General features: G+C 51.2%; 1 protein-coding gene across 1 annotated transcript in view; it reads right to left on the reverse strand.

The window, feature by feature from the left end:
* Positions 1–181: 181 nt before the first annotated feature.
* The window catches only part of FRAS1 (Fraser extracellular matrix complex subunit 1), a gene marked incomplete at its 5' end in the record, with an annotated part of 38,269 nt that continues 22,015 nt past the window's right edge, over positions 182–16,435 (reverse strand). The window contains 18 exons of the mRNA XM_010160950.1: positions 182–766; positions 1,752–1,898; positions 3,047–3,252; positions 3,568–3,734; positions 4,141–4,257; positions 4,867–5,026; positions 5,196–5,303; positions 6,754–6,904; positions 8,335–8,549; positions 9,292–9,452; positions 9,598–9,830; positions 10,841–11,116; positions 11,286–11,473; positions 12,653–12,853; positions 13,513–13,669; positions 14,342–14,547; positions 15,494–15,641; positions 16,008–16,168. Coding sequence (XP_010159252.1) covers positions 182–766; positions 1,752–1,898; positions 3,047–3,252; positions 3,568–3,734; positions 4,141–4,257; positions 4,867–5,026; positions 5,196–5,303; positions 6,754–6,904; positions 8,335–8,549; positions 9,292–9,452; positions 9,598–9,830; positions 10,841–11,116; positions 11,286–11,473; positions 12,653–12,853; positions 13,513–13,669; positions 14,342–14,547; positions 15,494–15,641; positions 16,008–16,168 — 3,587 coding nt within the window. The remainder of the gene's footprint in view (positions 767–1,751; positions 1,899–3,046; positions 3,253–3,567; positions 3,735–4,140; positions 4,258–4,866; positions 5,027–5,195; positions 5,304–6,753; positions 6,905–8,334; positions 8,550–9,291; positions 9,453–9,597; positions 9,831–10,840; positions 11,117–11,285; positions 11,474–12,652; positions 12,854–13,512; positions 13,670–14,341; positions 14,548–15,493; positions 15,642–16,007; positions 16,169–16,435) is intronic.

A 16,435-nucleotide genomic window follows, 5' to 3' on the forward strand; every position in this document is an offset into this window, starting at 1 on the left:
CCAGTGGTGCTGTGCAATGATGCAGCTCAGCCGGGCGCAGCGGTGACCTAGAGCTGCTCCTCCTTCCCAAACGAGTACGAAAATAACAGCGGAACCGTCCTTAGCTTTTCTCTGTTGGGGATTTTGTTGGTTTGTTTTATGATTTATAAAAAGCTCTTCCCAAACCCAAGCGTGTGCTCCGTTAAACCTCCGTTCCGTCGTGCAAATTGTTGTGGACTTTGATTTCCAAGTTCACCTGCTTCACCTTCCGGCCTTTCCCCTCGCCGATGCCCCCGTTCTCCCTCAATATGTTAATATTCCTCACGGTGCAGTACCGGCCGTCCAGGGCCTTCCCTGCACCCCTGGGCAGCTCCACCTTGGTGTTCAGGGGATGCTCCTCCAGGGCGGCTCTGGCCGCCTCCCGCTTCCTCCGCAGCTTTCCACACCTCCTGGCGAGGAGGCAAACCCCGGAGAGCACCAGCAGGAGCAGGGTGAGGGCAGCGAAGGCGCTCCCCAGGGAAGCGCCTGTTTGAGATAAGGAGGCCGCGACAGCGGCTTCCTCCCTCTCCAAGATCAGTGACTTCATGTTGGTGCCGTTCTTGACCTGGTCGCCTTCGTTGTCGTAGACCAAGGAATCGTCCAGCATCGGCCTCCCGTCGCTATCGACCAAGTCCCTGCGGGCGCGTTTCCAGCGGGCAGCGAGGGATCGCTGCACACGAGGCCCCGCCGCGCTCTCGGGGCTGATGACGTAGATGACCTGAAGGTACCACTGGTGTCCAGCTTCCACCTTTAAGAAAGGGAAGACGGGAAATTCAAACTACAGTTTTTAGATTGAGTGATTTTGTGGAGTAAAGGCAGAGCCGGCTGCGGTTTTGTCCCGTTTCCCGACTCATGCAAATAGTGGCAGACAAGGTCTGTGTGGTTCTACAAGCGCCTGCGATAATATTCATCACGAGGTGAGGTGTTGGGTCTTTTGTCTGTCTCTGGCAACTGCCATAATTAATTCTGGAACGTTAATAATACGTTTTTAAAGAGCTGCTTTCCTGAGTGCTTTGGAAAACAAAAAATGTAGTCACCAGAATAAACTACTCATCTCCTTTTTCTGTGTTGGAGTTTGCTTCTTAATTGGCTCCACTGTTGATTTATGGTAAAAAAACACTTAAGCAAACAGAGGTCACCCAAAGAGGGCCTCTCTGGGGAGGGCCAAACAAGCCCAGGAACCAGGATATAAAGTTCTGCCCTGGACTGAGCTTCCTCTGAGTCCCTCCTGTTTCTGCCAGTCTGCTCCGCCACTCCGAGTCTGGTACTCCCAGCTTCTACGCACAGACAGGAACCGCAACCAGAGGTCGCCTGCCCCAACACCGGGAAGGGGCGTGGAGAGCTCTGAGCTGCGGCTGCCTTCAGAGGAAGGGCTGGCGCCGTTGGCACTGCTGAACAGAGACTCTGGTTCCTCACCTCGCGTTTACACCCAGGCAAATCAAGGAGAGGCCTGCTACCGTACGACCTGCAAGCGCAGATAATCACGTGGACGGGAGGCTGCCTTGCTTCACGGAGACCACGCTGTGGGTGGGTGTGGAGACAGCGCGTCCCACCACGCCAGCAGAAGGGTTGGCTGAGCGTTGCTGTTAAAAGGCAGAGGGCTGCAAGGCCTGCCCTAGCGTTGATTTGGTTTCTCTAGGCAGTGTCAGGCCCAGAGCCTACAATTTGAAAGCGCTGGGAACATGCTGGACAGAGAAGTTGCTTTTGGGCTACCGATACCACGTGGCACGTACCTTGTAGAGAGCATCCACCTTGAGCGTAAATCCATCGACTCCGGGCATGCTGCTTACTGCATGAAATTCGGAGAGTTCAGAAGCAAAGTGGGCGTCAAAAGGCACGTCGTGGAAATACTTATCGGTCACTTCCGGTTGGTTTCGATCCTGGGAATCAGAGAGGCGTCATGAAAAGGGGTGCATGCCATCACCTTTCCCAAGGGAAGCCCCGTGTGCTGCTGCAGACATCGAACCCAAACGCCCAGTCTCCACACCCACATGCGGGCATGGACGTGTCTTTGGCCGCACGGCTTACCGCACAGAAAACACTGGTGACCTCTGTGGTTTGTAGACACTTCACACTGTTTTAACACCGACTGTGTCAGTATGAGGTTTGTAGAACTGAACATCAGGAGAAGAGTTTAACCGGCGGGCTCAAATACACACGGCAAACCAGCTGATGCCATGAACGTGACCCTCGTCCCGCGAGCGGTAACGGGGCAGCCAGCGGGGACGCTGGGAAATGTTAGCTACAAAGCATGTAGTAAGAGCTGAACGTGTCTCGGGAGCGAATCGTAGGTTTGCACAAGGGAGGAGAACTGCTGAGTAACTAACTGGTGAATAAACCTCCCTTTATATGATGCCAGTCCCACCAATCCTGAGCCATGGTACAAGCAGAGATCGAGGGAAGTTTTAGGTGCTTGGTACATCACTTCCTTTTCTTCCTCATTTGTGGTTTGGGGTTTTCTTTAGACTAAGAAATACTCACAGAGACTGAGGAGAAACTGATCTTGTCTGCATGGTTTGCACCTGTCTGCCCAGTACTGCAAAACATATCTACCTCTTTTCACTTCTCATCCCTTTGTAGTTGGAATCTGTTCCGAGTCGGGGGAAAAGCCAAACAGAAAGCAGAAGCGGAGGGCAGTTCTGCAAGCATTTCAGACCCCTCAGACGAGGGGAGTGTTTAGCAGAGGCACCACACTTCATTCTGGTGCTGTTTTCCTGTGGCTGCACAATGGTGTGGGTGGCAGGGGCTGCCTAGAGACTGCGGGGTGTTGCAGGGTTTCGGGGTGCCTGGGGAAAGGCAAACAGCAAGGCAAGAGCGCTGCATCGCCTGGGACAGCCAGGCTAGCGAGAGTGTGCGGGCTGAAACAGCTGACACAAACTAACCTGGAATATGTGCAGCCCCTCCCCACAAACAGGAAGGTCATTTAGTTCCCTGTTACGTCAGCAAAAGGCTGAGAGACCAGACTTCTCCGGGCATTGATCACACACAATACTCGACTCAGCAGCTTTGTCGACAGCAGAACACTTACCAAGAGGAGAAAGCGGTGTTTCAGGTGCTTGTTGGGTTGAATGCAGCCATACTGGGGCCCCTCGTTATAGACGGTGCCCGTCGGGTCAAAGAAAGGCACGTAGCCATCCTTGCCTGTACACAGATAGACTTTTTCCAACTGCAGTTTGTAGGCAGCATTTAGGTTTTGTTCGGGGTTCCAGAGCACGCGGCCGTACAGGATTTGCCCTGAGGAGGTTGGGAAAATCACAGTCAGGTTAAATTCTCCAACAAGAGAACCATTGTTGGAGCCAAACGCCCCCAACTACGCATGGCTCTGGGTTTGCAGGGTTTTGATGTGCGTGTGTAGATGGCAGAATCTGATGCCAGAGCACATTCTTGTCTTCTGGTCATTCTGTTACAGGGCCGTAAGCAGCTCCAAATGCTGCCTGTTGCTGTGAAAGAGGCAAATCTGGCTTCACCCTTCTCCTTCAGAGGGACGGAAGTGACGGCAGAAACATTAGGTACAAGCAGAACAGTGGAGAAGAAGGAAATGAATCCTACCCTTTGAAAAAGCCCCTTTGTAATCCATTTCTGCCAGAGACATTTCGGATTTGGTGGGATCCATCAGGAACACCTTCTCGTTGTTACACAGCTGAAACTCCGTGTTTAGGGAGTACACGACAGGAACTGGGCGGTTTGTCTGCTGGAAGGCGATGGGGATGAGAAATCTAAAATTTGGGCCAGGAAAGGAAAGAGGAGAGGTTTAGTTTGGATGCATCTGAAGATACATGCTGGTGACCAACACGGTGTGCTTCACCTTTCCTCCCTCCTACTTTGCTATTTGTAGTCCAGCAGCCCACAGTACGGTGGGAATTCAGCCCAAGATGGCTGGTTGCCCCCCACCCTGCCCCAGTTCTGCAGTAAAGGGCTCTGCACGACCAGCTGAAATCTTTTCCCTGCAGGTTTGATTTTTGTCTCCATTGCAAGGGGACTCCTGAGCCAAAGGAGAGGTTCCTCCCCTCCCCTTTTCCCTTCCCGCTGCTGTTGTGGCCTGTCTCACGCCTGGTGTGACCGCACGAACAACCCAAAAGGGGCTGACGCTGCCCAGCTGCCGTGCTGCTGGGGACTGCTTACCGCTCCGGAGCGTGAGCCGTGCAGGGCAGGGGCTTGTCTCCAGGCTCTACCCACGGCTGCGTGGGCTGCACGGTGCAGGGGATTAAGAAGATCGTGTACTCTCCAGAGTAGTCCTTCCTGGGAACAGATGGGAGACACCGCGGTCACCAAACGAGACTCCAAGCTGCTCACCCAGCTGATGCGTTTGCCTAACACCCACCACTTTCTGAGTAGCGTAAGCAGGCAAGACAAAGTTCATAGCAGGACCTATCCCTTGCCCCAGAAATGTCCCTCTGCTCCAGCAGGAGAGACAAATTTGACCCGCGGTGTTTAATCTGACCCTCTGTGCAAGAAGCACAGACCGTAAGAAGGCACAGAAGTCACAGAACTAATAATGAAAAGGAATTTTTTTTTAAAAAAGTGAACCAAATATTTCTAGATCTTAATGTACCTACTTCCACCAAGCATAGCACTACTGATTCCGTCAGTCACGGACAGGAACTCCTGCTTTTCACTTGCAGACCTCAAAACAACCTCGAATACATTGTCACCACGGGTATCCACCTACCCACTGGCTTGATTGCTAGAGAAATGCATTTATATTTGATGAAAATCAGATGAACTGATTTTTCTCTCTCAGGCCTGGATTTGAAACTGCCCCGTCGCTGCCGTTAACTACATGCATGTTCTTCACTTAACACCCTGCTGTGGGAAACTGCTGATGGTGGCCAAACCCACAGTCCTCACCTGTTATAGGAGCTGGTTGCTCTCCAGAGCTGGTACGGGGAGTCGAAAGTCTGAGCGCTCCACAGCAGCTGCAGGTCAAATTCGATCCCTCCCAGGTGGTCTGGGGTCATTAGAAAAGACTTGACGTCCGGCAGGCTGTGGTGCTCCATCACAAAAAGTCCTGGGGTGAGGACAAGGAGGTGACAGGTGAGATGGGGAGACCCCATGCTGCACAGCTCAGCACAGATGGACTCCTCGTGGGAAGAGAGACTCGTGCTGCTCCCTGTGCTTTCAGGACAGATCTGTATTTGTACACTGATCTCTTCCTCTGTCAGGACTAACGCTCTCACCTCTGAACTTGGCCTGTGTCTTGAACTCGATAACCAGCCGGCCATCCTCACGGATGTAGATCCTGATTATCTGCAGCCGGGCGGAGAGCACGCTGTCCGTCTGAATTCCTGCATGGTGCGGCAAGAACAAAGTCACTGGGGAGGCCACACGGCACGGTCGGTCCTCAGGTGGGCTCTGTCAGCCCCACGTAGCTCCAAAAGCATGTGAGAAAGCTCCAAAAAGGCACGGTTTAATTAGGATCATCCTGCACTGAGTCAGCCATACACCTCCTCCATTATTAGGTGCCACCTAAGACTCATTCAAGCATAAAGGAAGTAAATATACGGAGCTTCCCCATGTGATTCGCCTGTGAGTGTAACTTATTTCCCATGACAAGTTGTAGATCATTGTTTCTGAGAACTCCTGGCCTTAATTCCCGAGTGGCCCTCCATGAACAAAGCTCTGCGAGTCCCTCCTCTACAACACTAAGTGTCACCGCTGGCAGAATAAAATCCAAGGTGAGGCACTGCCTGTTCCTGGTAGCCCTTTGAGCAGCAACACTGCTCAAGGCTGCCGGCACGGGTTCCCAGCACACACCGGCTCCAAATATTGCGGGAAAGCAAAATTAATGAGTTGGAAATAGGGGACTCGCAGACACAGGGTTAAACCACACGCAGACACTTGGATGTTGGGTCTCGGATGTAACTGTCAGCAGAGGGCAGGCAGGCTTTAGGGCTCGCCACTGAGAGTACTGCTGTTTTAACAAACAAAGGGAAAAAGTCCATCCCGGAGAGCCAGAAGGCTGAGGAATGTGACCGTAGCTTCCACACGGGAATCACTGGAAAATATTGGAGACATCACTCCAGATATTACCAACCGGTTGGAGCGACTCCAGAGGAGGCCATGAAGATGCTCCGAGGGCTGGAGCCCCTCTGCTATGGGGACAGGCTGAGAGAGTTGGGCTTGTTCAGCCTGGAGAAGAGAAGGCTCCAGGGAGCCCTTATAGCACCTTCCAGTGCCTGAAGGGGCTACAAGGAAGCTGGGGGGGACTTTTTACAAGGGCCTGTAGGGACAGGACAAGGGGTAACGGGTTTAAATTGAAAGTGGGGAGGGTTAGATTGGATATCAGGAACAAGTTCTTCACGGAGTGGGTGGTGAGGCACTGGCACAGGTTGCCCAGAGAAGCTGTGGATGCCCCATCCCTGGAAGTGTTCAAGGCCAGGCTGGATGAGGCTTTGAGTCCCTTCCAACCCAAACCGTTCTGGGATTCTATGGCACCCCACAGAAGCAACCGCTGCCCGGCTGTGCAGACTCAGATGAAGAGAGAGCTCTTTTCCTGCAGCCCTTTCTAGGGCTCAGTGACAACTGTTCCCATGAGCAGAGAGAGGCTGGGGGGGACATGACAGCCCCTTGCTAAGCTTACACAAAGGCAGGCATACCTGGACTCAGCCTGCCTGCCCTTTACTTCAGTGAGTGCTACCTGTGCCCAGGGCTGCGGTGGCAGTGCAGGAACTAAGCAGAAGGAAAGAAGGAGAACAACCCAATTCTCCCGTAGCCCTTCAAGTGCCTCGGACCTACCCGTCCTCCAGAGAACAGTGTCGTAGAAGAAAGAGAACTCCATCTCCGTGTGATGCTCAAGGGAAGCCCAACCTCTCGGCGCTGTCACGTAAATGTAGGACACATAGAGTGGGACGTGGACTGTTAGGAAGGACTGAGCAGAGTCCCGTACCTGTCAGTGAAACCCAAAAAAGGTGGTCATGCACCTTCCGAAGGAGAGACGCTGGGCAACACTCACAGCACCCACTGCATTCACGTTCTGCTCTGAAAACAGTGGAAAAAAGACAGAGTACCTGCAACAGAAGACTCCTTTTTAGTTCTGGACTATGGATGCCCTAAACACAGTGAGGATGATGTAGGGACGAAGTATTTCTAAAGCAATATAATGTCATTGCTCCATAAAGACTGAGCATTCTTGGCAAACAATGAGCTGATTTGCAAAAAAAGTTATTGCTGGACTGCCATTTGAAAAATCATAATGAACTGCTGGGAAAGGGTATGCAGGCACAGAGCGCTCCTCACACACTACAGAAACTCCTACAACTAAGTCAGAGATAAGGGTCTCAACTTGCTTTACCTTTACGCGTGGGTACTTCAGACAAACCTGCATTTTAAATAACGGTGAGCGCTAAAGCACACTGGTGTCGTGGTACAAAAGGAGTTGTGGTCACAACTTCACCTCAAAACCCCCTCAGACTCCATTCCCTGAATTAACAGCAAGTGATTCTGCTTGCTCAGGTCCAGCCCTCAGCGTATCTGGAATACCACAGCTCTCCTCCGGCTGCACATACACCATCTGTTATCTGCGGGGCACAGCTGTACTCTGCAAGCTCCCGAGAGAGCTCAGGGAGACATTCCAGACTGGTTGCTGCCAGTCTCCCCGTACTAAATCATGCAGTTGTTCAGTTTAAGTAGCTTCTCTGGGTTTGTGCAAGTCATTGGAGCTATGAAAGGAAAGTTAACCAAGTATCCCAGACCGGCAGGAATCAAAAGAGATGATGCTGGCTGTGACATTTTGACTGGGAATTTAATCCAAGGATCTCTAAGATGAGATGCTCACTCGAGTGGAATGTACATGTATAATCCATCCACGAGAGGGCAGTGAGATGTCTGGGTAGCGGAAGCTGCTCTTTCATAAAAGAACATTTTTGGCTTTTGGTCTGCCAATCAGTTAATTAAGAAGTGAGTTAAAAATTCCCATGACCATGCTCCGCTCCGGAGTACGAACTGACGTGCCTCCGCTCCATTCTTTGCTCATTTATATTGGCTAAGAATACAGTCAGAATTGTAAAAGAATAGAGCAAAGCTGAGCATGTCTTCTATTTCCAGTACATCCTTAGATCAAAAACTAAAATTTTACTGGCACTCTGGAGACTAAGAAAATAAAGCTTATGTTACCCCCACCAAAATAAACAAATTAAACCCATTTCACAACACACCACTCTTTTCTTGGTCAGAGGGGGAAAACCCCTCATGACCCTGTTGTACAGAGCTGAGCAGCAAACACACCTAGCAAACATTGACGAACTCAAAGCGGAGCTCTGCCTAAAAACTGAGAAAGATCTGGATTCCGTGGAAGAGTTTTGGGATATGACAGCTCACCTGGAAGTCAGCGGTGACAGAGCCCCCGCAGACGTCGATTAATTCAGTCATGTCGTAATAAGCATCGAAAGTCCAAATGCAGCTCTTGAGGTTGAGGTGCTTGTAGAGCTGGATCGTCTTGGGCTCCCTCACTGTGTGGTCAAACTGGTAAGGACGGTCATAGCCAGGGCCGAGAACAATGCTGTCGTAGGTTACTTCATCCAGAAACCCTGCCTCTGGGATTAAGAGACATCAGGACACCGATCGCTCCGGTTTGTAAAGAGCTTGAAGCCAAGTACTGAGGTCCCATTTTCACTCTCAAATCATGTCAGTGATTTTTATTGTATGATGGGCTTCTCTCCCTTCATTGTCTTAGAGGTCAAACTGAACACAGGCAGGCCTTCACAGGGGAAAATGTTATAGGAATGGGGTAAGAATCCTAAACCCCAAACTTAGGAACCTATTAATCAAAGGCTGAAGTTTAAGAAATGCAGAACAGCTTGAGTATGAAATGAACAAACGCCTGCCCACCCTGGAACCAGCACTGACCACATGACCCTGCATGTCAGAGACACAAGCTGCCCTTTTTCTTCAGGTCTGGCATTTACTTCCGCAGTGAATCTGCTTCTGCTATTTCTTTTTGCCACGCAGGAGGCCTCAGTGACAGAGACACAGCGATCCACTTCCTGTGGATCCCTCTCTAACCACATGGATCTCACAAGATAGATTTGAAAAGCAGAAAATCACCAGCACGGTGTGAGCCTACAACCTCCTCAAACAAAGCTCGGCTGCTTGACCCGTTCTCTCTTACACGTTCCCATGCATGGCAGCTCTGTTCACTGCTGTAGTACAGGAAGATTAATTATTATTTACATAATGTCAAGGGAACCTGAAGGAAGACAGAGCTTTCTCTGCATTTCTTTACTGGTTTCTCCCTATCCCCAGGTTCAGAAAACAACAGTTGGCTTGAAAAACTACCTGAGATGCCTCTGAGGTCTCTGACGGTGACCAGGTTTGAGCAGACGTGCTGGTGCCGGTAGATGGACTCAGAGAGAAGGAAATGCAGGTTGTGCAGCGGCAGGGTGGAGATGAGGGGCAGCATACCGTCCTGATGGGGAATCTGCACCGAGATGTGGATTCTGGAACAAAAGGGTGGATGATACAGCAGAAAAGGGACCCTGAAGGGATGTGGTTTCAGACATGTTCTCCTCTTGAGCCAAGCCAGCTCTGTAAGCCAGGGAGCCCGGCCAAGGACTTTGCTGTCCCCCTTCTCCAGGCTCATACCTGTTGGGATGCTCCTTGTGCTTGACATCCAAGTACTTCAGAGTGGCAATGAATGACTGTGCCTGGAAACCTCGGGCTGTCCCTGCGACCACAGGAGTGTGACAGATGGCACTGTCTGTGCCTATGGTAACGATGTTGCTCCTCAGGGGCGTCCCCACATGCCCAGCCTTGTCCACAGCCTTGGCCACGCAGCGCACGTGGAACCGCCGGCTGAAGTAAATGCTGTCCAGCACCTGCCGGGAAGGAGGGAGAAACAGGCAACGTGGGTCAAACGTACCAGTGGTGCAACATCTGACTGTGTAGCAAAATCACGCTGTCCCGGCGTTTTGAGGCAGCACGGAGGCGAAGCACAGGCAAACCAGGAGCTTGGCCACGCGGCCATGCAGTTGGGATCGGACTCTTGGCACCTGTGCTGCAGTAGATGCTCGAGTGTGTTGGGTGCTTCACGGCTTCCTAACTCTGCCCACGTACCAACGGGAGGGTAAGAGGGAGCCTGAGCTCTTATGATCTGCCAGGCTCCACATGCCTCCTGCCGCCAGGGATTTACTGAAGTGCCTGAGCACTCACAGCTACTTCCCATGTGAACAGAAGCGGTGCTTTCAGCAGGCTCGGTGAGGAACAGCGCTCAATTTTCTGAAGCCAAAAGAAAAAAAGAAATCCCCAAAGAAGCACCCCTATGTCTCACGCCAACTCCCAAATTCATGAAGATTTCAGGTTTTAATCTCTCTGTAACTAAAGTGTGCGCTACCCCCTAAAAATGCCTCAGACTCATGCATGAGTAGGCATGGTCCAGAAACACACCTGGATGCCCGAGAAGAGCCAAGCCATCACATGTGGGAGTGCCTGGGAAGAGCCCCCAGAGGAGAACAGTAATTCTGCTTGTGAGCAGGATGTGACCAGTCCAGGGACAGAGGTCTCGGGCTGCACACAGAGCCATGCGGCAAAGCCAATGCCTGAAGGAACAAGCGGTTCATAACCTGAGCTACGCCCTTCCCGCAACTTGAGCCAGGGGGAAGGAAAGCAGACAATCCCACAGCCAAGCCCTGTTAACACAGGTCACATCACCGTGCTGAGCTCTTATTCAGGCCCAGCCCCTTTTTCAGGTGTGCCACTTTTCAGCTGGTGGAACGCAGCCAACGTCCGAGTGATCGCATGGTGCAGGGACCGATGGAGCTGACCAAGGCCTCGCTGAGCTCTGCTGTGCACTCCTGCAGCTCCGCCGTGCCGGTACCGTGCCACGTACCTTGTGGTTGACGCTAGTGAATGGTGTGTTGTCAGTGATGGTTTCAAAAGGCGACCTGGCTCCATTTCCATCCGTTGGGGTTGCTACTTCCCAGCTGAACTGTATTGAAGACTGGTTGATTCCAGCCTCGCTGCAGCGTTCCTTCATGACGGTGTACTTGGGGAAGTGAGGGTCACAAGGAGTGACACAGATAAGTGGATAGCCTGGGGAAGGGGATTTCCTAGCACCGTCCTTGGTCACTTCTTCCACCCGGTCGTAATCAGCCAGGGTGACGACCTGTACGGACGCAAGACAGCAGCATTCGCCTGGGGAGGGGGCAGAAAAGGTAATCCTTCCCACACACTCCAAGGATTGCAGCTCTTAATTTTATTTCAGAAACCCCACTGGGATTTTCAGGCTGTAGTTGAAGGGTACCAAATCACATCCATTGCCATGGAGAACTTACCACGGGAGGTGCTGGAAGAATCAAGCTCCCTGCTGCCTCCTGATCCAAAATAGTCACTATTGCGGTGCTGGTATCTCCAAGAACAGCTTCCACTGGATCATCTGGACCCAGCACCAGAGAAAAGGACTCGTGCCACTCCCGGTCTTCATTGGACATGATCTCCACCTTAAACATGATGTGGTCCACACCTGTGAGAGGAAATGCAAGAGAAGCAGAGAGAACATGATTCATTATCAGATATTGCCCTGAAGTTCTCCTAAAAATCCCACACAGCTGGTCTAGGCTACGACCACTGAAACGTTATGATAAAATACGCATGATAAATTTTATTCCTGCTTATTGCTTCTAATAATTTAGCCCTGTGCACACAGGAGTTTACACATAAAACTCCAGCTATGACAACTGATCCAATCGATCAGGTGATAGCTTTACTAGCAGATGCCATCTGGTGATTAATAATGTTTGTCTTGTATTAGGTCCCTGTAGTAAAAACCTGTGATCCAAAATACACCCCCACCCCTGCTGTGTGCATCTCTGCTCTCCCTCACGCCAGTATGCAATACTGTTTGGTTAGGGCTTCTTGGTCCAGCAACACGGTCTGAGCTGTTGCACTGGGTCCTGAAAGATGTCTGCTGAGCCTTACATCCCCCGAAGGCCGCTTCACTCTCGCCTGCCAGATGCTAAAAACCATAACCTCCCCCTCAGCATCCAAACGCCGGATCCTTCTCATCCAGCGGGGCATTGTGAAGGGATGAAAAGTTGTACACAAGAGAAAACACGGCAAGATTTAGGATGGCCTTCCCATTTTTCAAGTGACATTAATTCCAGTGAGCAGAAAGTCTCTGCAGACATTTACAGTCTGCTCAGCGAAGAGCTCACCCCCTCTGGGTTCTCATTCCCTCCTCCTTTTCACTGTCCCTCTGCCTGGGCAGCAGCCTGGCACTCTCTGTATCGAGCTGAGAGGGCTGGTGCTCAGGACACCAGTGTGTTTGAACTGAGAATGATTAGGCAGCCAGAAGGGGAGAGGGGAAAGGTCACGTCTAATGCAAGGGAAGGGGAAAAGTCTTGCACCCCGTCCGTAGCACACTGAAGAGCTAGATAGGTGTTTCTTCCCAGAAAGACTGAGATGAGCCCACGGTCAGACCCCAGATCAAATCTAAATCCCAAAATCTAAGGATATATTATGCCTTCTTACAGCAAATGCAGTTCACTGGGAGCAGTTGGACCTGTGTTGCATTGCAAACCTCACGCAGAAAGCAGCTTTTTCCAAATCTCCTCAATATTTCCCTTCAATGCTCCTTTCTGATACACACAAAACATCACTGGTCATGCCACCAGCTCTAACGTTCCCTCTGAGGACCCTTTACCTGGGCTGAATTTGAGCATTCGACTCTTGGGATAGTAATCCACTCCAGCCTGAGCTGAGCCATCGCGGGTGCTACAGCGGACTTTCGAGGTCCTGTTCTGATCTCCTCTGCGGACCACTTTGATATTTAAAACGGCAACACCCTCCGGGCCGGGCGGCTCCCGTACTTGGTATGCAGCTTCTTCAAACTCAATGGTGGGTGCTAAAGAAACAGCAGTGAAGGAAAAGGCCCAGGTTGGCACACCAGCCGACTGCTTACAGATGAAGGGCGTTTGGCACTGGGGTGAGCTAAGCTCAGCTCCTTCTAGACTCTTATCTGCACTTCTTCAGAGCAAGGGGCTCTCAAAAGAGGGGCCAAAACTGCAGCTGGAAGGGCTGCATGTAAATTAGGGCAAGGCGTGGGGCAAAACCCAACACGTACATCGGGCTACAGAGGATGACAAATAATTCTCCCATTCCCCGCCTCCCACTGAACCACATGTCCCCAAATCCATGCCACGTGACGGTGCTACAGGCCCCGCTGGCAATCACACCGAGGAGACCTGGCATCCCCCTTCCTCCCCACAGATCTCTCCAGGCTGTGCCACTGCGGAGGGAAGGCAGCTTCTCTCAGGGGAAGCACAGCAACTCCCTGTGCAACTGCAGGGGAGGGGGAAATGGGACACACGGTGGGTTCCAGCCACTGTTAATCCTCCCTTCAAGACCAGATCAGTGCACAAAGCCGTCACGCCAGCGACCTGCGCACAGAGCCGTGACATGGGACCGAAGGCCTTCACGTGTACTAAAATAAACCCCAAACTGCTGATGAGACTGCGCTGACTGCTTTGGAACTGCACCCTACACTACGACATCCTCGCTTACCGTCTTCGTCATTGGTGACAGTTACGGTTGCCATGTTCAGCTTCCCAATCCTAGCTCCACTCCAATGGTTTCCAAGCGGGCTACCAAGATGGACCTGGAATTGCTCTTCTGGTTCAAAGGCAGAGTCATCACTGATATGAACACTGCAGTTCTTCACCTAAAACCAAGAAAGGAGAAAAGAGCAAACATTCATAAATCTGATGAAGCCACTTAAAGGCCACCCTGTACTTCACTATCCAGGGTTTAATGACCGAGTACTGTCAATCCTGGAAGAAACACTTTTATTTTTAAGGCTGGTACTTCAGTGTGGACAAACCACACAGTTACATGATGAGACACAGCAGCGAAGACACCTACTTCCACAAACCACAGGAGAAAACAGCAAACATTCATAAATCTGATGAAGCCACTTAAAGGCCACCCTGTACTTCACTATCCAGGGTTTAATGACCGAGTACTGTCAATCCTGGAAGAAACACTTTTATTTTTAAGGCTGGTACTTCAGTGTGGACAAACCACACAGTTACATGATGAGACACAGCAGCGAAGACACCTACTTCCACAAACCAACAGCTCTCTGCTACAACTATCCTGAGTCCTACTGACACAGAGGATTTGCACTTCACGTCTTAACCAGCTTAATCATGAAACAAACAGCCCCTTCCCAGTCACGTCCTATTTCCAGGACCAGAAGAATTTGTGACTTCAGCATCTATGAAACCAGTTTGGATGGCCTCTGTCAGCTCCCTCTGACAATGCGGAGTTGAGGAGGTGTGGACCTCTCCCGTCAATGGTTCTGCATTCTCCCTGTCAGCCAGGTTCAGCTCACCTTCTCCCCTTTCAAGAAAGTGATGCGAGACTCCTCTGCATTTCTCCTCTCTGCAAAGTCCTCCATGACCTCTGCTGTCTGGCTCTGGGTGTAGCACCTGACAGAGGACTCGTAGCTCAGGTCCCCGGTGCGGAAGATGGGGATGTGCAGAGTACCCTCCTTCTCCTTCACCGTGTACGTGTCCTTGGTGAACTGCATGCTTGGTACTGCAGGAGGTAAGCAAGAGTCAAGCAGCGTTGAAGCTTCACAAAGAGACAGAAGCTGATCGAAGCACACACACACCCTGGCAGAACTGCTGCACTGAGACTGACAGACAGAGCATAAAACCGCATCTCCTCTGTGCCTCGATACAGGGTTCAGTTTCAAACAAACAAGTGCCCATTACTGCCATCAACCCTCTACAGAGCACAGGATCAGCAGACCCTGCGGCGCTCCAGGAAGAAGGCATCTCTCCTGGTCACCTCTCAGCCACCTGACTCCAACAGCTGATGGAACTTGTTCATCCCTATCACTTTGGTGCTGCTGCAATGTGCTGGGGAACAAGACCGGGCTGGCGGTACGGGGATGGTGTGTTTGCGAGGCACGTCGGGAAGGGATTTATATGAGGACTCAGAACTGAAATGGATGCTCTGTCTCAACGCACCATCCTATTGTCTGTGGACAGGCACAGAACAAATAGCTTGCAGCAGAGGGCAGACCTCAGCAAAAGATACAAAGGTAGAAATGATTATAGACCGCTCCAAAGTTAGATTACACAGTGTGTGCTTTCCTCAGGCGAGGAAGCACGAGAGACCTTAAAACAGGAGATCAAGGAAACATGCAGTGAACCATTCTCACACAGTAAGGGGGGCTCCAGCGCACAGACAGTGTGGAAAAAGGCTGGAGCTCTAAGCAGAAGAGTCAAAGCATGGCTGAAAGTGAAGGAATGCTGCAGGAAAATTCATTCTGCACTTCCAAAGACTCTTCCAAAAGACACTTCCAAAGTTCTTTTGGACAGTGAAGCATGGAAAGAAATGGGGCAGCCAAATGGAATGGGAGGATCCTAGCTAAATCCAGCCTAGAAACAGCGTAACTTGGACTAGCCTCCTGCTGTGTGGAAGTGTGAAGGAAGAAGCTAGGATGGACCAGAGAGAGCTGCCATGGAAAACTTACCATCTTGTAAGATGTCACTAATGGCCACGATTGCTTGGAACGGCTTTGTCAGCTCAGCTCCATGGGGTGAGCTGAGATAAACAACAAATGTCTCCAGCCCCTCTATCACCGGGTACTGCGCATCGTCCAGGATTGTCAGAGTGCAGAACTAGAAGGAAAGCAGAAGTCCAGCTTTCAGAGGCGCAAAGCTGTCATCCTTCCTGGCACCCCCATCTGGGTGTCTAACATAAAGACACTATGTCAGGCCTTTTCTGAATTCATTAATCAATGGAAATGGTGTTCTAGAGAAATCCGGCATATCATTTCAGAGTAGGCAAACACCTTTTCCCGAATGTTCCCTGGCTGGAGTGCTGACCAGATGTAAGTCTGTGCCTAGCAAATTCCTTAACAAGTCTCAAGTGGCCCCGAGAGGATTTTCAAAACAGGCAAATGGCAAATACAGAGTATGCACATAAACAAGAGAGAAACGTCACCAGGCAGAGCAGACTCATCAGGAGTGAAAGTGGCTCCTCACCTCTTCTGTCTTGCCTGGCCTGAACTCTATTTTTCTGGAGCTGGGGACGTAATCGATTCCCGGGCTGGCAGATGGAGGGTCTGACGTCCGAGTGGCACACCACACCGAGATGGGGGTTGAGAGATCTGGTCCCTGTCGGAGGACTGGAATCTCAATGTTTCCTGCATCGCCAGTTGCACATGAGAAAGAACCAAGATGAGAAAGCAGCCACATACCACAAACCCACTCCTTTCTCTGCAGTGTGCCCTTCTCCCTTCACCACTGCTCCTGCACCCAGCACAGGTTGCTGCAGAGAACAACCCCCAGCCATCCCCACAGGGGCAGAGGGAAGAACAGAAACCCTGTGCAGGTATTTGCAGTTCTGCTGCTGTGCCCCAAACTGCTCCTTCTGATACCTCTTCCTGATGAAAGCATGCTTGAACAGCAAA

The sequence above is a fragment of the Eurypyga helias genome, unplaced genomic scaffold (genome assembly GCF_000690775.1).
Source record: "Eurypyga helias isolate BGI_N326 unplaced genomic scaffold, ASM69077v1 scaffold49991, whole genome shotgun sequence".
NCBI classification, from domain to species: domain Eukaryota; kingdom Metazoa; phylum Chordata; class Aves; order Eurypygiformes; family Eurypygidae; genus Eurypyga; species Eurypyga helias.